Genomic DNA, 26,549 nt, shown 5'->3' on the forward strand with positions numbered 1-26,549 from the left:
CTAGAGAAGGCGGGGAGAGTTAAAGGATGACTATGGTGAAGATTTAGCTGTTACGAGTAGAGTTTGTAGTCTCGTCTAGGGTCACTGGGCATTTGGTTGATTTACGTCCTTCTTAAGACATCACTTAACACCAGAATGGCCAACTTGACTTCGTACTCAACAGTACTCATCAAGCCAATAACAAACCCGTTTTCTTCTCTTCTAAAATCTACTTATTCTACTTTCCATCGTTTCCTGGGTCCTTCCCTCCAACTCCATCATCTACTGCTTCTCGCGAATGGGTGCAAAAAGCACTTACTACCACCATGAGGTTTCTTCGGCTTTTCCAGGCAACATATGCCCAGGTAGTGGTTGTCACCATGACAACTACGGTGTTTCAAACCGTTTATGGGGCGCCTTCTGTTGTGGTTGACCAAGAGCCAGCGTCTCTTCCAGCTGACTGGACTCTGGTGTTTCCAGATACCATGTTGAACAGTTCCACTACAAGAACAGGCGACAACATAACTTATTCATTTAGGAGTCCAAATTCAGTGACGAAGCCATTTCTCGGCGAAACTTCCAGAGCTTTTGATGTGGATCCAACTGTCACTTCGTCTTCTATCACTTCTTCTAGTGTCACTTCAGCTAGTGGTACTACCAGTACAAGTCCACCGCTCTTCTTTGGACCTACTCTGTTACTCACAGATAGGGAGCACGAGCGGTATGCTCCTCATGATAGAGGAGGAATGAAGCTGAGGGAAGAGGCTGAAACAGTGACGGTGGAGTATCCTACGTTTGGACACACTGTGAACCAGGGAATCACAGTTACTTCCATGTTCACCACTGAAGAGGCAACCAAAACGGCTGTACCTATAGTTGAGGCTCCAAAGGAGAAGGAAAAGGAGGAGGAAAAGGAAGAAGGAAGGTTTACGAAAGAGCGAAAGAAGATCCAGAAGGTTCTTGATGCGTTATTTGGAAGTGGAGATGAGGATGATACTGGAACAGGGAAGGAAGAAACCGAGAAGAAGTCGCTGGGATCTGGCACTGGAGAGACCAGGACGTCATCCCAGAGCTCTCTTGCCCACTACTCCACCACTTATCTCAATATACCTGGTGATGATTCGCAGCCATGGACCAAGGTCCCATATGGCACCGGGAAGATCTATGGGCCAGACGAGACGCCTACGGTGTATGTCACGTCGATTACCACGATATCGTTGCCACCCAAGACGTCAATTGACGAGGATATGGGAACGTCAGCCACAGCCACTGGTACCAAGGCACCACCAACAACGACCAGTACCACCAAGCCAGCCCATTCCAGCGACTTCAACGTCAAAAACGAGGTCAATGACGCTGTAAATGGGGAAGCCAAGCCTGAAGACTCAACCAGAGAACCAATTGCCTCTAGGGATGCCTCGCCAACAGCCTACATTCCCTCCCACGGCACCTTCACCGTCCATCCAACACCTTCCACTTCCTCCTCCATCTCCACTTCCACTTCGTCGACCTCTACACTAGGCGAATCCCAATTCCCTGGTCCACCACTCAACACATCCTCTACAGCCAACCACACCTTCAACCACCCTCCCTCCAACCACTCGTCAGGTGCCTCAGGTGCCTCGTCCCACCCTCTCCCGCCACGGAACCGCCCGCCCGTCCAGGCCCACCAAGGCTCCGTCTCGGGTTCGCCAGCACCCTCCCGCCAGCGACCCTGGCTCTTTTCTCTCTCCCACATGGTGGTGCTCGGGATTGTGCTCCCATGATGTGCACACCGTATATGGTTGAGAAAAACTTTCTGATTAACTGTGCGACCAGCCACTATCAACACCAGCAATGTCGGAGGTATGAATACACAAAACATATAGAAAACACCATGTATCAGGCGAAATACTAACCCGCAGACCAAGAGAACCATCCGCATCACCACGCATCAGAGCATCATGAAAGATGTGCCGCCGGTGGAAAACTATCCGATGAGAGAGTGGTCGATTGAGATCACCATGTTGAACGAGCAGGGCGAAGAAATGAAGGCCAATATACTAGATAAGGTTACTTACACGTTGCATCCGACGTTTGCCAACCCGATCAGGACTCTCAAGACGGCTCCGTTCCGTGTGGCTGAACAAGGTTGGGGTGAGTTTGATGTGCCTATTGCAGTGCACTTGGTGGGACTTCCTGGTAAACAGGGAGAAAGAAAGTTCAGCCATGATTTGAACTTTTGCAAGAAACGTACACGGTGGACCACCAGATATCCATTCCTTTAAAACTGGCTCAGTTGAACAAGCTTTTGGCTGAGCTGGGCCCGGTGCCTGCTGAGGACGCCAAGCGTAAGTACGAGAACGACTTGTCGTCGAAACTGAAGAAGTTAAAAGGTGCCAATGGCGCTCCTACCAAGGGCTCGGTGGACTTGGAGAAGCTCGCCAACGGTCTTGCTAAGTTGAGCGAGGACGACTTGATCGTGATAGTGCAGATGGTCACCGACAACAGAACCAACGAGATGCACATCAAAAACGACGTGGACAATGGCGAGTTCACCATGGATTTGTACACTTTGCCTGAGTCCTTGTTGAAGAGCTTGTGGGATTACGTGAAGAAGCATACGGGGGAAGCCTAAGCCTAAACCTGGGGAGAGCTCTTTTGCTTCTTTGCTTGTAATAAATTAAACATGGGGCTTACTGCTGTGTTTTGTATAGCCAACGGAAAGAAAATGCCTACGACCTGCCTGCTTTTTTATGTTTGTTTGTTCTTTTTGTCTTTATATTTCGTCTTTGGCTTCACGTAGACCATACTTTGATCATCGAGTCCCATGATGCCGTGGCCAATCCTTCTCCATCATTACTGACCGCCACCTGGGATATTCTCCCGCTGTGGCATCCGCTGCCAACTCCTATAGATTCTATGATTTCGTTCTTGAGCACGTCCCATGCAATACACCCGTAGTCTGCGTAGCAAGCATACAAGATCCGCTTTGATCTGCTCAAATCCAACGACACCACACCTGGCGTGTCAAAATGTGAATGCAAAGGTGTGGTTATCACGGTTGTATTCTTTGCTGGCGCAAACTGGGCCAGAAGCTCGTAGCTGGCAAGCTCACACTCTGAACGCAAGTCAAAGAGCTTGCATATTCCGTCATCGGCTCCGGCAATGAAAGAGTTACCATCCTGGAACTCGGCAATGTCGTTGACATCGGTTTTCAGTATATTACAAGACATCACCGGCCCTTTCTCTCTGAGGTCCCAGACCTTCACAAGACCATCTGCGCCTGATGATAAGAACGTATTTTGGGATGGTTTCGCCAGCATCAGCAACACGTCGCCTGTGTGTCCCAAGAATTCATATGACCTTATACCTCTCTGAGTATCCCAAAGAGCTATTGTCATATCTCCAGACGCCGTAAGGATCTTGTTCTCGGCGATAAACTCGCAAGCACTGACATAAGCAGCGTGTGAGCCAGGACCAGCTCTGTGAGGCTTTGAAAGCTCTGAAAGCTCAAAAGAACCAGGCTGTGACGTAATAGGGTCGCCTGGTTCTGGAATATTCACTTTATAGATCGAACACTTGTTGTCTAAACCTGCCAGAGCAACCAAACGACCACTGGGGGAGTATGCACAGCAAAGCACCCACGAATTCTCAAGCGGAATGGCCTGAAGCTTTAAACCTGTAATGGCGTCCCAAATGATCATGAAGCCATCCTGGCACGCCAGCACGATCCTCCGAGAACTGTGGTCCCATTTGACCTGGGCTATTTTGTCTCTGTGTCCCTTTAACGTATTATAAAGCTTGAGATAGCGTCTGGGTGGTATTGATGGAACTGGAGCCAGCACTTCAGAAAGCGAAGCATCTTGAAGCGCCATATACGCCTTTTGCAACTCTGAATATAGAATCTGTGCGTTCTGGCGAGCGACCGCAAGTTTACCTCCAATCACGTCGCTGGGAGTCGTCGCCATATTAGTTGTAACAAGGAAGAAACAAGGAAGGAAGCCTGTTGTTGACCTTGGTGATGGCAAAATAAAAAAAAAAAAAAAAAATCCAATCCAAAAATATAGGTCAGTTTTCGTCCCCAATTTCTGATACACAGCAGCCGCTCGCCATATGCATCATTAGACCCAAACAGGAAACCACCATCCAATGCAAGAAGCATCGTGAGCCATAGATATTTCGAGGCTTGGGCGTATTCGAAACATGGCCGTCTTATCGAAAATAGGCATGCAAAGATCCGGGGCCTTAATTATTTGCAAAATTTCATCTTTTGAGTGGTCTTTTACTCTGGAGCCTTGCAGCTTGCATGCGCACAGCGTTTAGTGCCGCAGGACGCACCATGCAAAGTGGCTCGAAAAAAGTGGTAAATTTCGGTTTCAGTTCCCAGTATCCAGCAGCTTCTCGACGGACGGCTCAATAAATAATACGAAAGCCCAACGCACCGTAAAGGGCTTGGCGTCTTCTTGGGCAGATCGGACTTTTGGGGAATGCAAAAAACCCTGTGTTCCCCTTTTTTTCTGGTCTGGGCGCTGACTGAAAAAAAAGACCATATCTCAAGGCCTCCTCGGCATCGTAGATCAAGAAGGCACCAAGATGGGTTCCTTTTTCCTTGCAGTAAATCGGTTAATCCCAAAGCTGGCTTTGTTAGCGTATTATTCTGCCAAGAGGCTATCTGGCCGTGGTTTGTGAAGATCGGGAATTTAGCCCTCGGCTCCGCCAGTCAAGAGGCTGGGTTTTGCCCATTTTATTTTTTCCTTCAATCACTGTCAGAGAGTCACTTCATGTAAGCCGCAAACCTGAAACAAATATTCTGCTTACTCTTTCCTCTGTTTCTTGGACTCTTTCTTGTCGCTGTCTTCGGTTGTTCCCGCTCGTTTGCCAACAGCCGGGACGGGTGCTGCCGCTGTTTTCTTCAGACGGGCATTTTTCGCCTTGAATTTGTCCTCTCTTTCTAGATCACCTGTAACCTTCTGCAAATACGATGGAACAGGAAGTCCTGACTTAAGGAAGAACATCTTCCAGTTTCTCGCCTTATCCTTGAGTTGCACCTGCGTTCTGTTCTTGAGTGCCTCGTTGATCCGACCTCCTTGGCCAAAGAGCTCAAGGATCGTAGACCACGATGGGCCCTTCAACTCCAAAGCATGACGAAGTGCCTTCTCTTCTTCACGTGTCCATGGTCTTCGGCTGGTGAGCTTGCCCGACAGACGGGGATTTATACGAAGATGTATCTGTTGTTCCAAGATCTCGCTAGGAAGAAGAGCTGAGGTGATTTCATTGATCTCTGGGTTGGACGAATGGGCTTCTGGTTGGCTGCCTGGAACGGCTGGTTCATCGTGGCTTCCTTCTCTGCCTTCATAAGCGTCATGCGTAGGCGAGCCGGCTTTGTCTTCGGCAGTACGGCTGGCTTCTTGTAATGTCTGGTTGCTATGGGGAGTAGCGTGGGGACGTTCTCTAGGTACAGATTTGCCCTTCTTACCCCATATTAGAAAGCCCATATTTTTAGAAGCGTAATCGAAGAGGTCTTTCAAGAACGTAAACCATTCGTATTCTTCACTGAGGTTGCTGTCAGCAGGGTAGCTCAAAAGTGACTCTTTTCTGGACTTGCATCTGTTGACGAAGTCGATTTCTGTCGGCGTTAGAGTCTTGGTGCCTCTCTTTTTGAGCAATAACTCTTCCATGTTGCTAGGCAAGATATCTTCCAAGATCTCCTCGCTGGATCTCTCGGCAGCCTCGATCGCAGAAATATACGCTTGCGTCTTCAAGTCGAGGTACAAGACGGCCTGAGGCTTAAGTAGCTTTCCCACTTTATCTCCTATCACCGTGTTCACTCCGCTTTGTAGGTTCATGTTGGAGGCTGTCATGTTAGACATGGAGTTGGCGGGCTCGAGGTTGTTTGCTGGACAGAACACATCCAAGAAGGATTCGTTAAGGAAGAAGAAACCAAGTTCGATGGTACCCAAAGAGGCCGCCAAGAAGGTAGCCAAGTTGACCTTTCGTAGTGTGGATTCGATACTCTGCTCTCTGTTTCTGAACATACTTGGAGTCGTGTCGCCTTCCTTCCACATACCCGGTGCCAAGTGTTCAACCGTGAGGAACGGATCCTCTTCTGAATAAAGTCTCTTGGTGAATTCGAAAAGCGAGGCCAAATCCCTAAAAGCAGCACCTTGTGGAGTTTCTGGACTCGAAGCCACTTCTATGATTTTCTGGTATGGACCTGCCACGAATACACGAAGAAGCTGGGTGGCCAAGTTATCAAGAACAGGTAAAGTGTTGACTAAAAGCTGGATTCTTGCAGGAAGGTAGTCTGGAGTCACTATAGGAAGCGGTAAGGCTGCAAGCTGTACGTTTGTTAGCGAAGCCACTGGAGGAACCTGGCTCGAAAGAGCATTATACGCAGCCAACGCTGTGTTTGTTGCTAAAAGCTCCGAGTTGGCTGGGATATGCGTAGGCTTATCTTGCTTATCGTCTGTAGTAGCCTTCTTAAGCTCATCAGCTATTAGTTCAAGGTGGTGTTTTTCACTTGACGCCGAGAAGACGTCTTCTTGTTGGTTGCTTTCGTTAGCAGGTTCATCGTTTTTAGCGTCTCCATTCAAGTTCTTCTCTGTGGGTTCCTCATTACCCTGAGTCTCCTCAGTACCAGCAATTGGGCCAGTCTGTTCTTCAGGCTGAGCAGCTTCAGCTGAATCCTCCGTATGTTGAGCTTCCTGGTGCTGGTTTTCATCAACATTCGTCTCGCCAGTTTCTCCCTGGTTCTCTCCCTCTGGGTTCTCCAGGTACTGCTGTCTCAGAAGCTCCATCTCATGTTCAGCGATGGCCCTCTGGATTTCCTGGTCAAAGCCGTCTTCGTGCAAATCATGTTTATGGTTGAGGTTCTGGTCCTCTTCAGATTCGACTTTCGGCTCAAGACTCATTTTTCTGGCGAAGGTGACGTCTGTAGTAGTGAAAGGCAGATGTTTGTTTTCAATTTGTATACACTTCGCGATGGTCTGCGATGGAGTAGCAGCCAGGGATAAGGGCAGACATCGAGGAACTAAAAAGAGGAGAAAAAGAGTGAAGTGGTGAAAAGTATGGAAATTAAGTAGATGAGATAAGAGGGTATGTTTTCTGCATTTTTCCCTTTTATGGCTTTTTTGGTTGGTTCACTGGAGGCTACAGTCAGAGCCTCAGTACTACCATAGTAGACTGAGAACAGCCTATGCGTATAGACAGCCAGCCAAGTTGGCCAGGAACAAGAAATGTGCTGTTTGGATTGATTGATAAGCTTTTACGGAGTCGTTTGAGTATCGAATACTTCTTGCTTTCTTTTTTGTTTCCGGTCTTTGGATGTTGGTGGGTTCAGTGTGCTACTATTAGTCTTCTTAGGGCATACTGTAGAACAGATGGTACCATCAAACATGAAGAACACCAAAAAAAAAAAAAAACCAGCAAGATCAGTCAAGAACTAGATTCTCATACTTTGACAATAAACACTTGTTTCTATCTTTTTTTCTCCCAGTCCCTTTCACTACTTCCACCTTCTCTCCCTCCACTACTACTCATACTAGTACCATCTAGCAACCACAAACGTCACACTACGCTTCCACCCAAATCAACCCAATCCATAACCTTAAATATCCTCCCCTTCTCCCCTTCCCCTTCCTCTCTTCACTTCTTCGGACATTCCGTTCCGCCCGTTATGCAACCAACCCACTGTGTCAACTGGACAATAGCGCTTTCCACTGATAAGGCATCAACCGTTTGCAGCCACCACCACCACCAACCACCACTCTCTAAAAGTTACCCTAAAAACAACACCCACTACACGCCCCACCATCCCCCACCTCCAGTAAACACATCCCGTTACGAAACCTAAAAACAACACCCACAAGTAACCTTATTCCCCTTTTTGTGTCACCCAGGCTTGTAACCGTTGGGGGACTCGAGAGTGCGCTAATGGTTGCAAAATGCGCCAGAGCCCCCCAGATGTCGCCCAAACGGTTCCGATTTTTCTTTGCAAACGAACGCCCATACATAAACACGCGCCTCACATTTTGCCCACCTTCGCTCGCCAAGTACCTCTTTCGTAAGGCGTTTTTCCATCGGTTTTCGATCGCCTTAACTAGCCTCATTGATAAGTCTCCACACTCCAGCGGCATCTCCCCTTCCAGCAAGATACCAGAACACACAACAACCAGATATTCAAGTAAATTAACACTACGTATTTTTTTCTTTTTATTTCAACGGCACTGTCATCTCTCGTCGTCCAATAAACCCTCGACTTGTCCCGCTTAGCTTCGGTTTTGTGTGGACTGGCGGTGTCGATGAGCCCGCTACCACTGTCCCAATCAGGTAACCCTCCATGGCGCACTTCCCCAGAGTGCCCACTGTCCCACCACACTCCAGCAACTATATAAAGCGAGGGGCCCCCACTGGGTTTTGGAAGGGCACCTTTTTTTGATATTTCGAACCATGTCTATCAGTTCTAAATACTTCCCAAACGAGCCTTCTGCTCCAGAGGTGAAAACCGCCTTCCCAGGCCCAAAGTCTCAGGAAGCCGTTAAGCTGCTTGACACGGTCTTCGACGCTAGACCTGTTTACTTCGTTGCCGACTATGAAAAGTCCAACGGTAACTACATTGTGGATGTTGACGGCAACACCTACTTGGACGTTTACGCCCAGATCGCCTCCATCCCATTGGGTTACAACAACCCAGCTTTGGCTGAGGTTGCCAAATCTGATAAGATGATTAGAGCCATTATTGATAGACCTGCCTTGGGTAACTTCCCAGGCAAGGACACCCAGGAGATCATCCAGAGCTTGTTGGATGTTGCTCCAAAGGGCCAGGACAAGGTCTGGTCTGGTCTTTCTGGTGCTGACGCCAACGAGTTGGCCTTCAAGGCTGCTTTCATGTGGTACCAGTCCAGAAAGAGAGGCTACAAGACTGACTTCACCACCGAGGAGTCCAAGACCGTCATGGAGAACCAGTCCCCAGGTTCCCCAGACTTGGCTGTCTTGTCCTTCGAGCGTGCTTTCCACGGTCGTTTGTTCGCTACCGCTTCTACTACCCGTTCCAAGCCAATCCACAAGTTGGATCTTCCATCCTTCAAGTGGCCAAAGGCTCAATTCCCATCCTACAAGTACCCATTGGAAGAACACTCCAAGGACAACGAGGAGGAGGACAAGAGATGTTTGGCTATCGTTGAGGACGCTTTCAAGAACGCTGCTGCTCCAATTGCTGCCGTCTTGATTGAGCCAATCCAGTCCGAGGGTGGTGACAACCACGCTTCCAAGGCTTTCTTGCAGGGCTTGAGAGACATCACCATCAACCACGGTGCTCTTTTGATCATGGACGAGGTTCAGACCGGTGTTGCCGCTACTGGTAAGTTCTGGGCTCACGAGCACTTCGACATCTCCCCAGCTCCAGACATGGTCACCTTCTCCAAGAAGTTCCAGTCTGCTGGTTACTACTTCCACGACCCAGAGATCATTCCAAACGTTGCCTACCGTCAATTCAACACCTGGTGCGGTGACCCAGCTAGAATGTTGTTGGCTGGTGCCATTGGTGCTGAGGTCAAGAAGAACGACTTGGGCGCTGCTGTTGCTAGAGTCGGTGACTACTTGTACAAGAAGCTTGACGCTTTGGCCAAGAAGTACCCAGACTTCATCAACAACCTTAGAGGTAAGGATAGAGGTACCTTCATTGCTTGGTCTTTCAAGGACGCTCCTTTGAGAAACCAGTTCTTGTCTGACATCAAGAAGGAGGGTATTAACATGGGCGGCTGTGCCGAGGACTCTGTTAGATTGAGACCAACCTTGGTGTTCGAGGAGAAGCACGCTGACATTCTTACCGCTGCCATTGAGAAGGTCTTGGCTACCTACTAAAGTCACAGCATGCATGTACGATAAGAAAGGAGACGGCCTTTAATCTGTAAAATAAACATAAAAAAGGACTAGTACGATGTAGATGATGTCATGGAGAGAGTAAGTCACAAAGATGGACACAATACTTCAACAAACACAAAAACACCAAACTGGCGCTTTTTTGTCTAACCTTAAAGGTTAATGAACCAGCATAAATAGAAAAGCTAGCATTAACCAGCTGCTCAGACCCATATTAGCATTCTCTCCATGGTTGACTCATTAGAAGAAATGGCTGCGAAAAACCAGCCACAAGCACGGCTACCCAGTGACAGGTCAAAACCTCCACCACCTAACCTGAAGAACCTTATTCTACTATTCATCAGTAACCTCCTTAGTGTTGCCTTATCGTATCTTCTCCATTTCCAGTGCCTCCTTCACTCTACCTGGTATTAGGTTGGGTATGGCTGGTGCCCCGGAGAAACCAGGACTCATTGGCTCCTCGGCAGGAAGGCTGTCTTAGCGCATAAATATTTTCACCCAAACAACAAACGTCCAAACCAACTTGCTGCTTTCAAACCATCACCAATATCCTGAGTCCTCTGAAAGACAGAAAATTCAAGATATCTCTAAATCTTCTTCATTCAAGTTTAATTACCAACTTCCTACGGAAGTTACGTTCCCCAGTCTGACTGCGACTCGGCGCGAATCGAATAAAATCACCGGCCGGGTTTCCATTCTTCACCACCAGCACTACACCTTTCCCTTACCACACAGACCAGCTTGATGTCGTCGGACGCGTACGAGCGTTTCAAGAGCATTGTGAAAATCGAGTCCAATGCGTCGCTTCTTGCGGGCGGCGTGGCGGGAGCCATTTCGAGAACCATAGTGTCTCCATTCGAAAGAGCCAAGATCCTACTACAACTCCAGGGCCCAGAGGCGCTGCACGCCTACAGAGGCATGTTTCCGACGATATGGAAAATGTATAAGGAAGAGGGCTGGCGGGGCTGGTTCCGTGGGAATACGCTTAACTGTATTCGTATCTTTCCATATAGCGCAGTGCAGTTTGCTGTGTTTGAAGAATGCAAACTTTTTCTTCTTCGGTATAAGCCGCCGGGAAAGCCTAAAACGTTGACTGAGCTCGATAGACTTATTGCTGGCTCGGCTGGCGGAATCGCTTCGGTCGCTGCTACGTACCCTCTAGACTTGGTGAGAGCCAGAATCACGATTCAAACAGCATCTTTGAAAAAGCTTAATAAGGGAAGACTCGTCAAGGCGCCAGGCGTCTGGGATACGTTAAAAGACGTTTACCGTAACGAAGGTGGCTTCTTAGCATTATACAAGGGTATTGTGCCTACGACGCTAGGCGTAGCGCCATATGTGGCCATCAACTTTGCGCTTTACGAGCATCTCAGAGACAAAATGGACGATTCAACGCGAGATTTCAGCAATCCATTTTGGAAGTTGGGCGCTGGAGCGTTCAGCAGTTTTGTTGGTGGTTTGCTCATTTATCCGCTTGATTTGCTCCGTAAACGGTACCAGGTGGCCAGTATGGCAGGCGGAGAACTTGGATTCCAGTACAAAAGCGTCACCCACGCTTTGGTGAGTATCTTCAAGGACGAAGGCTTCCTTGGCGCCTACAAGGGCCTCACAGCCAACTTGTATAAGATAGTACCTTCGATGGCCGTCAGCTGGCTCTGCTACGACACAATGAAGATGTACATTGCCAGATGGTAAGCCCAAAGTAACCCAATATCATCGGGTTGGCGGCCTGTTCCTCATAGTCTACTCCAACCAGACTGCTCCAGCCGTGCGACATGGCTGCAAACGAGCCATATGTGCCAGAGACATCCCTCCATGTCTACCTACACACTAGCCCTTACCAGTTTCCTGCAAGCAGACAATAAGCCATATCCAATCCAGGTCACGGCAATCCTAAACGCCACTAGGGGGCTCCAATGTCTGGTGGGGTGTCAGTGCACAGTACATTAGCACCGTGGGCATATTATGGGCTCATTCCAAGGCATATTCGCGCACCTAATCTGTGGGTCCCTCCACACAGAAAAAGACTTCCTTGAGGTCACAGTTTTAGAGATTTTAGAAAGCAATAGACACTGCCACGGCAAACTAGACATGTAGACATTGATGAAACACCACTGGACAAAGCCACAACGGTCACTGGAAGGCTGCTAGATCGGGATCACGTGCCGTCTTCCAGTGGGTGTCTCAACGCTTGGCCAACCAGCATCCAGGCTTTTCCTGTCTACACTCCCAAAAAGGCTGCGATTGAAAAGCTCAATCTCTTCCACCTCTCCAACATCGTCAATAACACCAAACTTGCACTAAAATGAGAGCTGCCCGTATCTTGATGAACCAAGCTAAGAAGAACTCCCGTCCCGTCGTGGCTGTTCCAGTGGAAATGTACCCATTGTTCGCTGCCATGGGTGTCGCTGTTGTCTCTTTGGGCTACTTCACCTACAGACATTTCGCTTACGACCAGCAATTAAGATTGTGGAAGAACGCTGACTTGTCTCGTGTTGACGACGTCTTGAACAAGGCCGCCGAGAAGGCTAAGAACGAGGAGTCTGAAGAGTAAACGACTCGATTCTTCATGGACTTTTGGTCCTCCTATTCGCATAATGAAAATATACACGAAAACCAGCAAATGCAGCAGCCAGCTTGATAGCTTGAGCTGCTAGGCTATGTAGGTTTGTAATTCTAATGTTTTTTTGCTATTTACAGTGGTGGCTGTGGTATGTTTAACCCTGGCGGATATTCATGTAGTAGTTGGTCACCTCGTTGATCTCGTCCAACTGGTCGACCATTTTGCCAAACGACTTTTCCACGCCTTCGGGAAAGTCAACCTGGTTGTCTTCTTCAGCATGGAAAATCGTCTTGGAGTCTCGAAGTTTGTAGCCTTTGCCTGCTAGACTGTTGGATACTTCGTTCAAGGCAGAAGGCTCAGTGAGGATTCTGAAGAGTTTGGCTCCTCCATATTCATCGTCGATGTCATTAAAGTTCTCCACATCATCAGCACCTATGTCAATGGCGACTTCAAGTACGTCATCAAGCTCTTCCTCTGGTTTAAGCGGCTCGAAGACGATCTCACCTTTCCTTTGGAACAAGTACTGACACGGACTCAAGTTGGCGTTGAATTTGGCCATGGCATGCTTCACAAGACCAATAGTCCTAGCTTTGTTGTCTGTCTGGGCTTCAACAATAAACGCAGTGCCCAGAGGGCCCATGAACTCGTAAGTGGTTGAGGCTGCAGTTGATGCCTCTCCACTAACTTCACCTGTACCTCTTTTGATGGCGTTTTCAATGATTTTCTTTGTGACGTTCATTTTCCTGGCCTTTTCCATTAATGTCTGAAGCTGGGCATTACCATCTGTACCTCCACTCTTCACAGAAGCCTCAATACGGTTAGCCAAGAAGGAAGCCTCTTTGGACTTTTTGGCATCGTTTTTTGCCTTATCGTGTCTGATATTCTGCCATTTGGAATGACCTGCTTGGAGCGATGCACTAATGTGGAAACCACGCTGGGGAACCGTCCTTACTAGACGTGCAAGAGACATGGGGAAGTGAAGGATGGTTGAAGAATGGGAGAAGTAGTTGATGTTGAGTCACGTGTAAGAATTTTCAGTAATTGAAAGCAACCCTTTTAAGCCACTAAAGAAAGCTTAAATGGAATTTTGGTGTAGAATTGGTTTTTATGAAAGTAGAAGTTTCTGCTGGTGGCCATGATTTTGTTTTGTTGTATGATTCTGGTTTTTCAGGGCAGTTTATATTTTGTCTGAATTACTCACTTTTCGCAGCCATTTTATAAAGCGTCAATTGTTCTCCATATTCGGCAGAAGTTACCATTCAATGAGAGAAACATTATAAAATTTCAAAATAAATCAAAATAAACCAAAAGAAAGAAGAGCTCTCATAGAGTATTGACTTAAAACGAAACCATCACTTTTAATCTCAGATTATTTCAATTGACATACCTACCCTGTTCTTCCTAACAATAAATGGGTGCAAAATGCGGTAAGGCTGGCAACCCACTAGACCACCAACCTAGACCACACAAATAGCAATAAAATCATCTTAAATAGAAAACTCCCCATTTTCCAATCCATCATCTTAATTCACATCTCCTTCCACCCATTTTCCTCCCCTGGTCAACCACCCTTGTAGCTTATCGGTGGCTCTGGGGCTCGCACGACCGGACATGTAACTTGTTCACTGTAGATACGCTTACCGAACATCAACTGCTACAGCTACAATGAGCGCCAACGAAGCAATGTCCAAGCGGTCGTTGCTAGCTGTGATTGCCGACGAGGACTCTGTGACAGGATTACTATTGGCTGGTGTGGGTCAGGTTTCCAACGAGCCAGGCAAGGAGTCTAACTTCCTTACGGTTGTTCCAGGTAAGACTTCCGTTGAGCAGGTGGAGGAGGCCTTTGACAGGTTCACATCTGAGAGAAACGACATTGCCATTCTTTTAATCAACCAGCACATTGCAGACTTGATAAGGTTCAAGGTGGACGGCTACACGAATGCATTCCCTGCTATTTTAGAGATTCCTTCCAAGGACCACCCATACGACCCAGAGAAAGATTCCATTTTGAAGAAGGTCAGACGTTTGTTTGGAGAGTAGCTACTGTGCTGTCTTTCTTTCTATCTTATAATATACATACATTGCTAGCTTGTGAATTTTGTACGCTATCTAATGGTTAAGGTGGGAGCTCGTTTTCTTATTTCTTATTCTTCTTCTTATTCTTCTTCTTTTTGGAAGAGCCACTTTTGTTTCCTTCGCCTGACTTGTCGGCTGTGTCGTCGGTCTTGTCGTCTTCATTGCCTTCGTCATCATCATTATCTTCATCGAGGTTTACTTCGGTGGTACCGTCAATGGCACTCTGAGCAGCCTCTTGCGACTCCTTAGCTTCTTCCTTCGCAAGGTCCTCAGCAAGGTTTGCATGTTCGGTGACACCAGACTTGGAATTGGACTCATTAAGGTCAACCTCAGACAAATCTCCGGAAACTTCCTTACTTTCGACAACTGGTTGCGACTCAGTCGTTATATTCGTATCAGCGGCAATATCTTCGGATTCTGGTTGCTTTGGGGTTTCTTCAATTTTGGGCTCTTCAGTAGGCTCTGAAGTAGCTTCTTCCTTGGGGCTTCCGTTGGTTCTTCCTTAGGCTCTTCCTTAGGTTCTTCCGTAGATTCAACCTTTGGCTCTTCCGTTGATTCCACCTTTGGCTCTTCCTTTGGCTCTTCCTTTAGCCCATCCTTTGGCTCCTCAACATCACCGTTCTCCTTAACTTCCTCCTTTGTATCTAGAGGGGCAGACTCTTCTTGTTTGGTCTCCTCTTCGGCAGCAGGCTCGTCAGCCTTGGTTGGTTCAGCTGCAGCCTCTGGTTCTTTCGATTCACTCTTTGGCTCCTCCTTGCTCTCTTCTGCGGCGTTCTCATCACGGCTTTGATCTGGAGAAGGCGAGGTCACTTGAACGACTGGAGTACTAGAGAGATTGGCGTTGTCGGTAGTAGGTGCCTTAGCGGCCTCCTTCAGACCACCCTTCTTCCAGTAGTCTCTTCCCAAGATATCTGGCAACAGACAGTCCTTAACGTAGAAGTCTCTGACACCCACAATTCTTCTCTCGCGCTCACAAGCCTTCAACCACTCAGGCCGTATGATAGGAATATTCATGTCGTTTGCCTTGACGAATTCTGGGTTCTGCTTGTTCTCTCTTGTAGTAATATAATGAGTAGTATCAACCTTGACGGTTTCTTGAGCAGGATGGTGGGCACCCATATTTTTCAAGGCAGCCTGGATGTCATCAACAGTAAACTGGTCGTTAGGCGTGATGTCACCCAAACAGACCGTAATACCAGACAAATCAGTCATTTTATGGGTCGTAACCTCCACTTCTTCAGACTTGTAAACACCTGCAGTGGTGTCCAAACGCAAGTGGAATTTGAAAGTTTTGTCAATAGGCAAACCAGACAATTTGGTTGTTTTGTTCGTAAGAGCCTGGGGGATAGCACCGAGTTTCTTGCCGTCTCTAAACAAGACCAAATTCTTCAAAGAGGCAGTGCCCAAGTCCAATTCGTCCCATTCCAAGACACATGAAGTCTGGGTGACGTTTTTAACTCTCAATTGAGGGGTCTTGGGCAAATTCTTGCCAAAAGTATCGATAATTTCATCCTGGATAGCCTGGAACTGCTTCTTTTCTTCCAATTCAGTCTCCAAGTCCCGATCAACCCGGATCTTCACTATAGAGCCTGCCTTGACTCCATTAGGGAGTAATATGGTGGGGAATTCGATGAGATGGTGATCTTTCGTTAAGAGCAACGCAAGGGAAGCGTCAAGCTTTCCTACTGTGAGTGACACTTCGACCATGTTGCAGTGACAGGGCGTGGATTATCTATGTATTCGTATTATGTGGGTTCAGATTGAACACATTGTAGGTTTCTCGGTAGCGATTGTGGGAGGCACGGGTGTACATGTTAACCATTAAGCCCTGGGCAGCAGGTGGGTGCAAAGAGCGAGCCTCGCATACTCAATCCTCAGTTTATGGGAATACCCATGGCACGCAAGTCTTCCTCGACTTCGTCATTAGTGGCTTTTCTAAGGATGAGTTCTTCCACTCCGATAGGCCCAGGCTCATCTTTATGGATCCGGCTGGAAACTCCACATGGGAACCCATGGAACTCTTTAAGCCCATTGAGAATGCCAAGCTCCTCATTTAGACTGTTGCGTTGTTGCACGAGCTCGTAAAGTATGTTCTGTTTCATGGCTTTTTTGCTCAAGCCTGGGTTTTCCATGTAATACTCCATGCTGGACCCGCCGGCAACAATTGGTCCACTGAAGCCGCGGGGCTCGTCGGAAGTCGGTATCGTGGGGATGGCTGCGAAATTGAAGTCTGGCACTAGCTGGTCCAAGCTGCTGCGCTCCTTGTTGACCTTGTACCACTGCAGCGTTGCCTCGGTGATCATATCGTTCTTCATGTCCATGGAATTCTTCATGAAGTCCTGGTGGATAGCTGTGCGAGAAGCAATGGTTTCGTTGTTGATGCATTTGAGACTGTAGTTGAGGGTGGCATTGGCGAGCCGTATGCTGTCTTGGTAAAACTCGTTCACCTTGAGGTAGATCTGTAGAAGCTCTGGATGCAGCCCGTCTAAACAGAGCTGAAGCTCGTGTTCTAGTAAACTGAGTTTGTCTTGGTAGAGCTTGTCTCGAAGGTGTGCAAAGTCGGTTTCGATCGATATGAGTTCGTCAACAGCCAACTTGCGATGTTCATCCATGTTAACATCATTCTCTTCAGCAATCTGTTGCTCTTTAGCACTAGCCTCATCGATCTTTTCAGCCTCGGCCTTCTCAGCAGCTTCAGCGGCCTGTTCTTCCTCCTCCTGCTTCTCAGTATCTTCAACATCAGCTTCGGCCTCTTCAGCGTCTTCGGCAGGCTCTTCAAGAGCGCCGTTTTCTTCCACTTTAGCATTGTCAAGCTCATCGTCTTCCTCCTCCTTCTTGGCTTCCGTCTCATCGACATCGCCATTCTCAGCATCCTCGTGGTCAGCCTCCTCGGCGTCCTCGTTATCACCTTCCTCAGCCAGCACATCTTCATTTTGATCTTCATCAACAGGCTCCTTCTTCACATCGGCAGCCTTTTCAGACGACTCGTGCCGTATAAGCTCCGATGTCTCTAACTCCACAGCTTCTGTGGCAGCCGTCGTGGGCGAGGCAGAAGCGGGACTGCGAGTACCAGACTCAGAGTCATCTTCCGAGGCGTCGTCATGATCTTTAGAGCCCAGTAGTCTGCGCTGCTTAGCGGGTCTTTCCAGTTCTTCATGGTCCCCATCGTGCTTCCCATTAAGCTGAAGGGCATCCTCGTGGCTGATGTCCTTGGGGAAGTTATCGTCCAGATCGTCAGAGTCGACGCCCTGAAGACGAGCCATCTCGGTGAGCTCAGAAAGAGCGTGTAAGTCAGAAACCTTATCCCTCAGAGACGAATTGTCGTCGTCCAAGAAATCCATCTTGTCAGTTTCAGCCTCACTGCCGTCGTCGCCCAAATCACTTAATTCGGAACTTTCGTAGGAGTCTCGTGAACCCTTATGCGTCAAAGAGTTGATCTCGAACGCTGGAGGTGAGGTGCCAATGTCAGTTAGTGGCAGGTCTTTCGTATGCTGGGGCAGTCTCTGGGGCAGCACTAGGTCGTGGTCCTGGGTGGAAAAGTCTGGCTTTTCGGAGTCTGCAAGACTGGAGTGGAGATCTGGGGTGTTGTTTTCGTGGAGAGGATGCTGGGGGGAACGGTTTCCAAAGGAATCCAACTCTGGCATTCTGGGGTGGGCTTTCGGGTTTGGAAAGCACAGAAACGGTTTGCTGGACGAGAAAGCTTCTGTGGGTTTTTGGGGTGGGTGGAGCAGAGCTTGGGATATGTAGGGGAAGCGGTGGTGTATGGATGTTTCTGATTAAACTTAAAGGGCTTTAGTTTCCGTGGTGGGAGCTTCGTGGGTGGATTTGGTGAAAAAGGTGATTTCTGGATGGGAACGTGAACAAACAGTGATTAGAACTCGAGAAGGCGTACTGCAGCTAGCCATGTCTGCCAGGCCCCAGCGGCTTCCGTTGCCGTGGTGCACGGGTGCAGAGATGCCCTAGCCAACCCCAGGCAAGACAAGGTAGAGCCAAATCAGGAAGGTGGTGATGGAGGCTGGTTGGGGAAGGGAAAGGAGTGTTTTTGTCAATTGAAGGCTCCTTTTAGATGTAATTTTGGTTTTTGGGCGGTTTGGGGGTGAAAGCCGATGTGGAGATGTGGAGTGGATTAGTAACTGAAAGGATGAGTATTTGTTGGGGAAGTGAAGGAGGATGGATGGGAAGTTGAAGGGTGGTTGTTGGATATGGGAGGGGATTGAGTTATAGTCTTTTTTTGAGTTTTGAGTTGGTGTTGATGTTGGAGTAGAGCGTTATCAATGGCTGCGAAATGGTGTAACAAGAAGCAAATGTGGAGTAAAGTTGGGACAAATTGGATGAAAAATGTTCTCGAAGCCAATTAAAGTAACGATTTGATGACCTCCTTGTTATCAATGGGCTGGACTGAGTCTCCGTTTGTTGGAAGCAGTGGTATAGTAGACATGCTCTGATGTGAATGTCTCAGATAAGTTATATCCAACAGCATTCTGGATCCAGATAGGTAAAAGGTCCATGTAGTAAAACGTAAAAAAGACTCAAACGTAGTGGAAACGTTGCCTCAATCTTCACCCTTTGTAATTACCAATTGGCACTCGTTGATGACTCCATGTCGAAACAGACATATGTAGCCTGACTATTCTCTTGGGCCAAGCAGTAGTTAATATCAGCCCAAGGGGGCTTTGAATTATTAATTTCCGGTTGAATTTGCCTTGTAATAAAATCCATTCCCCCCTATCGAGCCCCAATTTCCACCCATTTCACTCCCCAGATTCCGTTATTCTTCGTCCTCTCCATTTCCTCCATTTCCCTGTCTTTCCCCATCACCACCGAATTCCTTCTCTCCATTCCTCCCAGAAACAGCAAAATACAAGTACAAAAGCACATAAACAAGCACAACAATACCTGTTGCACTCCATGAGATAACATACGAATAATACACCATCTGCTTCACCACCAGGTAAGAAACCTCACTGGCATACCTCATGTGCAATAGATATATCCCTAACACTGAACAACCAATTAGGAATAACACTGCTACCGTGTTCTCCCTCAATCTAGTGTACCACTTCTTCGTCTCGCTTATCATTGATTAGTAAATAGAGTATTTAATTACTCGCATACAGCGGGGCTCCACTTACCCTGTACACGCCAATTCCGTATAAACCTGTTTTTCTTGACTTTCATGGAGTAGGTGGTTTAGGTATGATTTTTGAAAATATACAAGAGACTAAGAAGTGTTCTTTGCATGGTTTGGCCATTCAGTGTAAGTACATAGTAGTACTGGTTTGGCTGCGAAAAGTGTACTTCCAATGGTTCATCAATTCCAGCCGAAACCACTAAAAGAAAGAAATAAAGGGCACATTTCCCATAATATGAACCCAATAAACCCAAATATACCATTAAATTTCTTGAAAAACCAAAAAGTGCCCAAATTGGTGGAACCTTTTATGGAAGTATCTTCTGGGGACCAAGCTTGCACCCGTGCACCACGCAAAAATGCTACACTGGGAGATGAGATGCCCATCTTAGATCTTACTTCCATTGATTTAAGACAAAAAAACCCACCTTACTTTTGTCATGTCTTCGTTTTCGGCCCTTTTCTCGGGCGCTTCCAAGGACAAGACCGTCGAGCTGATGTTCGGTTCCTCGGCAGGTCCAGTGGACAGAAACGCTTTGAAGACCTCCAGAACAGTGATTGAGGTTCCAGAGGAGGAAGACGAGAAGGAGAAGATCAAGCCAGAGAAGAAGAAAAAGAAGGAGAGGAAGAGCAAGAAGAAGAACGACGAGGATGAGGATTTGGAGGCCAAGTACTACTCGAAGCTTCTTGCTGAAGAGGAGAAGCCTAAGGCTGAGAGTGCTGAAGATGAGGAGGAGAGTGATAAGGTTGAAGGTGAAGCCAAGGAAGCTAGTGAAGAGGCTGAAGGTGATGCTAAGGAGGACGACGATGATGATAGCAGTGAAGAGGAGGAGGAAGAAGACAAGAAAAGCAAGAAGGTGCTGGGTGCAAAAAGCGTTGATCTTAAGGAAGGTGAACTAGATAAAGCTGAAAGAACTGTTTTCGTGGGTAACGTTCCAGCTGCTGTCATTACATCCAAGAAGACATACAAAAACTTCAAGAAACAGTTCCAGCAGGTTGGAAGCGTCCAGGCTATACGATTTAGGTCTATTGCTTTCGACGAAGCGCTTCCAAGAAAGCTTGCATTTGCTAAGAAGGCCTTGCATAACCTCAGAGATACTGTCAATGCTTACGTTGTTTTCAAGGAGAAAGAGCCATCCCAGAAAGCTTGCAATAGACTCAATGCCACTTTGTTTGAGCACCACCATCTCAGAGTGGACCATGTTGCACATCCAGCACCAAAGGATAACAAGAGAACCATTTTTGTTGGTAACTTGGATTTCGAAGAGCAGGAAGAGAACTTGTGGAGATACTTTAACAAGCACACTGGCGACGATGTCGAGTCTGTGCGTGTGGTGAGAGATTCCAAGACCAACCTTGGTAAAGGTTTCGCTCTTGTTCAGTTCAAGGATACCCTTTCTGTGAATAAGGCCATTTTGCTTCATGATAAGCCTATGGATGGACCAGTTAAGGAAGTTGCCGAGGGTGAGAAAAAGAAGAAACAGAGAAAGCTCCGTATTCTGAGAGCCAAGGCCAACACCAAGCCTTCCACTCTTTCTCCAAACCATGTGGATAACGCCAGAAAACACAAGAAACCAAAGACTCAGCTTACAGATGACCAAAAGACCAAGTTGGGCCGTGCCAGAACGCTTTTGGGTAAGTCTGACCGTAACACTGCTGGTAAGATCGTCGCTGAAGGTGCTCGTGCCACCAAGGGCCTGAAGATTGCAGGTATCAAGGGTCTTAAGAGTGCTAAGGGCAGAGTCAAGAAGCCTAGAATCACCGACAGATCCACGAGGTTCAAGAAGGATAAGAATGCTATGAACACGCTTGGGAACAAGAAATAAAGGGAATAGAATACAAATTTGCATGACAGGGTCTACGAGGAGGTAAAGGAGAGGATAAATGCCCATTCAGGGAGAGTTAGGCGCCAATGCTTGAGGGCTAAACGAGCCATAAGAAGGAGATACCCAGGGACGTCTCCCGAGGAATGCTTTAGAAGAAACACAACCTGTCAACTAAGCAGGAGACAGGCCTACTATGAACATAAAAAAGTTAGGCAGTATCTGGTCTTGTGTTTCATTGCTGGTTACCATTTGTGTCTATTTCGCAGCCACTGGTCCAGACCAACCTCCAGTTCTCCACCAAACACGTCTAACCAATGTAATTTGAATGTGACTCTCCAAACCAAAAGACGCCATAAATCCATATAATATAGCTAGTCTCGTCAATTGACCACTTTTCCTTCTTTATCTACTCACCTCTGCTTCCTCCTAGGAGGTCTTTCGCAGCCAGCACCATACTTCAAACACCCATATAAACCCTAATAATATAAAAACCACATATTCGGAATTCCAAAAACCCACACTTCCCGAAAACCTACCTCTCCTTACATTTCTCCAACACCCACCCGTATTTTCCGAAAACCGTTATTTCACCTCCTCGCCCCCACTCCCTAATCCAACCTCACTGGTTATCAACCACAGTTATCTCTGCAGGGCGATAAGGGGCCGTGCACGGCACCCAAGTATAAATAGAGGCGAGTTTTCCCTCTAAAAAGTCAACAACTTATCTTTTTTTTGATATGGGCTCCTCCACTTCCAAGTACCCTAAAGACGACACTTCCTCTGTAGAAGTGTACAACGAGAAAGTTGGCTACGAGGCTCCTTCCAGTTCTGTCTCTGCAGACTCTGCTGCTGAGTATTTGCAAGGTTTGTCCTTGGACGTCTGCGACTACCTGAACGACATCAACGCTTCGACAATTAAGAAGTGGGATGCCGATTTGCAGGCTGACCCTAAGAACAGAGTTGTTCAGAACGCGTTTTCTCAACATACGCTTGCAGAAATCACCAAGAAGAGAAATGTGGACTTGACGTTGAACGACCGTTACCTTTTCAACGTGGAGGTGGACCCAATTGGCTCGCCTTCGTTCTTGGACAACCAGAAATCTTCTGGTAGATGCTGGATTTTCGCCACCAGTAACGTTATCCGTACCAATGTTATCCAGAGACATAACTTGGACCCATCTGAGTTCCAGGTGTCTCAGGCTTACCTTTACTTCTACGACAAGTTGGAGAAGGCCAACTACTTCCTTGAGAACATTATTGATACTGCCGATGAGCCACTTGACTCTCGTTTGATCCAATGGCTTTTCTCTGGTTCTGTCAACGATGGTGGCCAGTGGGATATGATTTCTAACATTATCGACAAGTACGGTATTGTTCCAAACGAGGTTTTCCCAGACAACGCCAACGCGCTGAGCTCCAGCAGCTTGAACGCCATTTTGACTGACAAGTTGAGAGAATACGCTTTGGTGTTGAGAAAGTTGAAGGCTAAGGGTACTCCAAAGAAGGCCATCTTGGCTGCCAAGAACGGCTTCAACAAGCAGATATACAACATTGTCGCTCTCTTCTTGGGCTCTCCAGTTGGTCCAAACGAGGAGTTCACCTGGGAGTATAAGGACAAGAACGGCAAGTTCCACAGCGTCAAGACCACTGCTGTTGAGTTCTACAAGAAGTACGCGTCTTACAACGTCACCCAGCGTTTCTCCTTGCTTAACGATCCTAGAAACGAGTACAACAAGTTGTACACCGTTGACCGTTTGAACAACGTCTACAACGGTAGACCAATTGAGTATGTCAATGTTGACTTGCCAGCCATGAAGAAGGCTGCCATCAACATGTTGAAGAACAACGAGCCTGTTTTCTTCGGCTGTGACGTTGGTAAGTTCTTCGATGGTGCTTCTGGTGTCATGGACACTAATTTGTTCGACTACGACTTGGTTCTTGGTGCTGCTCCTAAGCTTACCAAGGAGGAGAGATTGAGAACCGGTTCTTCCCAGATGACCCACGCCATGGTTATCGCTGGTGTTCACTTGGACACTGACGGTAAGCCAGTCAGATGGAAGGTGGAGAACTCCTGGGGTGACGCTGGCGGCAACAAAGGCTGGTACTTGATGTCGGACGACTGGTTCAACGAGTACGTTTTCCAGGTTGTCACCTCCAAGGCCTACGTCGAGAGATCCCACTACGAGCTCTGGAAGAGCAAGAAGTACGACGTCTTGCCATTCTACGATCCTATGGGAGCCTTGGCCTGATTTGCAGCCACGCGTTAGACCCACCACACAATACATACAGTGATTCCCACCATACAATATAAATTACAGATAAAAACCGTACTTTTATTACTTCGATATATATATATATATATATATCGATATCTTACCTCTAGTAGTTGTCCTCCGACTCGGTAGTAGCAGTAGTGGTCCTACTTAGTGCAGTATTATGAGCCTGATATATACTCACTTTTCAGATACATCCAACCCAGATCACCAGTACAGCGTCAACCACACCAAAATGGCCGAAAAGCCATCCACGAAAAACACAGCTGCGTCCATGTTCCTGGCGCTTCACCAAGAAAGCTTGGACGACCAGTACATCCAGCTTGAAGAAGCCTTTCAGAACGCTCTGTCCACTACAGCCTTACATGATTTGATCCGGCAAATCGACCTCCAAACAAACAACATCGACTCAGATTTACATAGACTTGTCACTGTGGGGTCCAAGAAACACACTGCTGAAATCTCGCTGTTGGAGCTTTCCAGAGCCAAATTGTCTGGAGCCATATCCAACTCCAATGACTTGACCAAGGTGTTCACATCTGCCAACGACTTGGGCCATTCGCTTACATCCAAGATCAAGGCGTTGGACCAGGAAATCAGTAATGTCGATTCGACGTTGCTGTTTGTGGCTGACGTGCAGCTGCTTAAGAATAACATCAACCAGACCCAGTATGCTATAGAGAAGGGTAACTGGGAATTGGCTGCCAATTGCATCCATGTGATCAACCATAAGCTTAGTCCGAATTTGGTGAACGGGAGGTTTGCGCTGGTGATGATTCCGTCGTCGGAAATTCCTGAACTACCTGCTCCTACGATTAAGAAATGGATTGAGCAGTTGACTGAGGAGTTCCAAACAAGGTTCAACGAGGCTGCTAAGGCTCGGTCTGTGCCTGAAATCACCAAATACTTTCAGCTTTTCCCGCTTATAGACCAGGAGGAGGTTGGTCTTCAGTGCTACTCGAAGTTTATCTGTTCTATCATTACTGATACTTCTCGTACATTGATCAATTCTGCCACACAGGGAGAAACCAGACTGGGCATCTACGCTACGGTCACGTCGAACCTCTTTGAAAGCATTCTGACGATGTTGTCTCAGCATACACCATTAATCAATAAATACTACGGCTCGTCGTATCCGGACGCTGTGGTGTTTGTGGTGACTAGAATACAGCGAGAGATCGACTCGCAAATCGGTCTTATTGCTGATACGTTCTACGATGTGAATCGTGTGGAAAAGACGCTTCTGGACATTAAGCTTCATAAGTTTACGGAGCTTACTCGTCGTTTCTCTGAACACTACCAGCAGAACGAAACAGAGGAGAATGAAGTTTTTGATCATGATATCGTGCCGCTTGTGGAGATTGGTGATTTGACTCACGAACTCTCCAGCATCTTACACCACTGGTCTTTGTACTGTAAGTTTGTGTCTGTCAAGTACTTCTTCAAGGGTCAATCACCAGAGGAGGATCTCAAACTTCCACAACTTCTCAGCACTTCCAACTTTAACAAAAAGATTCACAACAAGCTTCTACCTGCATTTGAAGGACTCTACACATATTATTTCCGCCGTTCGTTTGAAAAGGCTATCACGATTGAGGAGGTGCCTCTTTTGGATTCCTACTTGGTTACTACTGTGGAATCCAAATCTCCAGACCAGCCTGTCGTTTCATCAGTGGTTGAAGATCTCAGTTTAATTTTTAATAATTCATTGAGAAACGTTTTGGACTCGACGCAGCCAACTACCGTCAAACACTTCATTAATGAATGTTTCAAGGTGCTACAGAGTGATTTCTTGGGAGGCTTCATTCGTAAAGCTCTCCACGAGAACCTGCCAAGATACAACAAGACATTATCACTCACAACTGCGCATAATGGATCTGTTCTAAGCGGAACGGCTAGCCCATCTGCTTCCAGAGCTGGTACACCAGCACCAGAATCTGTTAGTGGCTACTTGAAGGGCGCTTCGTCGGCCTTTGGCAATATTGTTGGCACAGGTACTTCCATGGTGGGAGCTGGAACAGTTGCAGCAGGCTCTAACGAGCCAAAACTCACAAACTACGTCATTTATCTTAATACTGTTGCTACAGCACAGGAATTCTTCCGCCAGATCATCGAGAACATCACTGTTCGTGACAAGCATTACATCAAGAACAACTTTCCGTTCGCTATTGACGAAGAAAAGATAAAGAATATCATACGAGCCGAGTTGTTGGACCCACTCGTGTCCACCACAAACAATGTTATCAGACATTCTTTGCTCAACTTCTACAACCAGTCTATGAAGAATAGGGTTGCAGGCATTGTTCACGAAACATTCCCTGAAGCTAACGATACTCACTACATGGCATACTCTTCATCGATTCTTAATGACCCATCCAGCATGATCAAGTTCAAGCAATCTTGGGACGCCATGATAAGGCCATACAAACAAACTATGCATAAAACCTTGGTGTTCAACAAGCTCCTTCGACTTCTTGTTGTTAACCTTGCCAGTATGATTGAAAAGAAGTTGATGCTGGCGCTCAAGAAGTTCAAGATCAATGAGTTAGGTGCATTGAAGCTCGATAAAGATGTTTCGTTTATCATCAACGAAGTCTGTGAGGATGACTATGAGCTTCGTGAGAAGTTCGTCCGTCTTACACAGTTGGTTCTTCTTGTTGGAATGGACGAAGAAGAGTACCAACTCAACTCGTTCTCCAACTCCAACGAAGACGCCGAGGACGAAGACGAAGATGTGGGCATCAACTGGGTATTGACCCCACTAGAAAGGAAACAGATCCGTCGTTTCCGCTGCTAATCAAGAAAATCTACATTCGTTCATTGAAAAGTTCATTAGACAT

The 26,549-nt window shown here is 47.2% G+C and overlaps 12 protein-coding genes across 12 annotated transcripts; 7 read left to right on the plus strand and 5 right to left on the minus strand. All coding sequences in view use genetic code 12, as the record gives it.

Annotated features, from left to right (window-relative positions):
- Window positions 1-305: 305 nt before the first annotated feature.
- On the plus strand, window positions 306-2,596 carry TAF14 (TATA-binding protein-associated factor; the record flags this gene model as incomplete). The annotated part of the gene is made up of 3 exons (XM_025484790.1): window positions 306-1,436; window positions 1,884-2,160; window positions 2,208-2,596. 3 exons carry the CDS (start codon window positions 306-308, stop codon window positions 2,594-2,596), a joined length of 1,797 nt encoding a protein of 598 aa, XP_025339721.1.
- A 160-nt stretch (window positions 2,597-2,756) lies between these two features.
- On the minus strand, window positions 2,757-3,929 carry STE4 (G protein subunit beta; the record flags this gene model as incomplete). Its single annotated transcript, XM_025484791.1, has 1 exon — window positions 2,757-3,929. The coding sequence occupies one exon, from the start codon at window positions 3,927-3,929 to the stop codon at window positions 2,757-2,759; it is 1,173 nt and encodes a 390-aa protein (XP_025339722.1).
- Window positions 3,930-4,775: 846 nt separating this feature from the next.
- Window positions 4,776-6,872, minus strand: TBF1 (Tbf1p; the record flags this gene model as incomplete). Its single annotated transcript, XM_025484792.1, has 1 exon — window positions 4,776-6,872. The coding sequence occupies one exon, from the start codon at window positions 6,870-6,872 to the stop codon at window positions 4,776-4,778; it is 2,097 nt and encodes a 698-aa protein (XP_025339723.1).
- A 1,537-nt stretch (window positions 6,873-8,409) lies between these two features.
- On the plus strand, window positions 8,410-9,822 carry UGA1 (4-aminobutyrate transaminase; the record flags this gene model as incomplete). The annotated part of the gene is made up of 1 exon (XM_025484793.1): window positions 8,410-9,822. The coding sequence occupies one exon, from the start codon at window positions 8,410-8,412 to the stop codon at window positions 9,820-9,822; it is 1,413 nt and encodes a 470-aa protein (XP_025339724.1).
- Window positions 9,823-10,584: 762 nt separating this feature from the next.
- CXQ85_001074 (uncharacterized protein) lies at window positions 10,585-12,394 on the plus strand (the record flags this gene model as incomplete). Its single annotated transcript, XM_025484794.1, has 2 exons — window positions 10,585-11,516; window positions 12,151-12,394. The coding sequence occupies 2 exons, from the start codon at window positions 10,585-10,587 to the stop codon at window positions 12,392-12,394; spliced, it is 1,176 nt and encodes a 391-aa protein (XP_025339725.1).
- A 163-nt stretch (window positions 12,395-12,557) lies between these two features.
- Window positions 12,558-13,373, minus strand: CXQ85_001075 (uncharacterized protein; the record flags this gene model as incomplete). Its single annotated transcript, XM_025484795.1, has 1 exon — window positions 12,558-13,373. One exon carries the CDS (start codon window positions 13,371-13,373, stop codon window positions 12,558-12,560), a length of 816 nt encoding a protein of 271 aa, XP_025339726.1.
- A 695-nt stretch (window positions 13,374-14,068) lies between these two features.
- VMA7 (H(+)-transporting V1 sector ATPase subunit F) lies at window positions 14,069-14,443 on the plus strand (the record flags this gene model as incomplete). The annotated part of the gene is made up of 1 exon (XM_025484796.1): window positions 14,069-14,443. One exon carries the CDS (start codon window positions 14,069-14,071, stop codon window positions 14,441-14,443), a length of 375 nt encoding a protein of 124 aa, XP_025339727.1.
- A 97-nt stretch (window positions 14,444-14,540) lies between these two features.
- On the minus strand, window positions 14,541-16,186 carry CHS5 (Chs5p; the record flags this gene model as incomplete). The annotated part of the gene is made up of 2 exons (XM_025484797.1): window positions 14,541-14,957; window positions 15,017-16,186. The coding sequence occupies 2 exons, from the start codon at window positions 16,184-16,186 to the stop codon at window positions 14,541-14,543; spliced, it is 1,587 nt and encodes a 528-aa protein (XP_025339728.1).
- A 167-nt stretch (window positions 16,187-16,353) lies between these two features.
- CXQ85_001078 (Rpd3L histone deacetylase complex subunit) lies at window positions 16,354-18,123 on the minus strand (the record flags this gene model as incomplete). Its single annotated transcript, XM_025484798.1, has 1 exon — window positions 16,354-18,123. The coding sequence occupies one exon, from the start codon at window positions 18,121-18,123 to the stop codon at window positions 16,354-16,356; it is 1,770 nt and encodes a 589-aa protein (XP_025339729.1).
- A 1,927-nt stretch (window positions 18,124-20,050) lies between these two features.
- On the plus strand, window positions 20,051-21,436 carry CXQ85_001079 (uncharacterized protein; the record flags this gene model as incomplete). The annotated part of the gene is made up of 1 exon (XM_025484799.1): window positions 20,051-21,436. One exon carries the CDS (start codon window positions 20,051-20,053, stop codon window positions 21,434-21,436), a length of 1,386 nt encoding a protein of 461 aa, XP_025339730.1.
- A 737-nt stretch (window positions 21,437-22,173) lies between these two features.
- On the plus strand, window positions 22,174-23,685 carry LAP3 (bleomycin hydrolase; the record flags this gene model as incomplete). The annotated part of the gene is made up of 1 exon (XM_025484800.1): window positions 22,174-23,685. One exon carries the CDS (start codon window positions 22,174-22,176, stop codon window positions 23,683-23,685), a length of 1,512 nt encoding a protein of 503 aa, XP_025339731.1.
- Window positions 23,686-23,944: 259 nt separating this feature from the next.
- On the plus strand, window positions 23,945-26,506 carry COG4 (Golgi transport complex subunit; the record flags this gene model as incomplete). Its single annotated transcript, XM_025484801.1, has 1 exon — window positions 23,945-26,506. The coding sequence occupies one exon, from the start codon at window positions 23,945-23,947 to the stop codon at window positions 26,504-26,506; it is 2,562 nt and encodes an 853-aa protein (XP_025339732.1).
- Window positions 26,507-26,549: the final 43 nt, after the last annotated feature.

This window comes from Candidozyma haemuli (assembly GCF_002926055.2).
Source record: "Candidozyma haemuli strain B11899 chromosome Unknown B_2014730914, whole genome shotgun sequence".
In the NCBI taxonomy this organism is placed as follows: domain Eukaryota; kingdom Fungi; phylum Ascomycota; class Pichiomycetes; order Serinales; family Metschnikowiaceae; genus Candidozyma; species Candidozyma haemuli.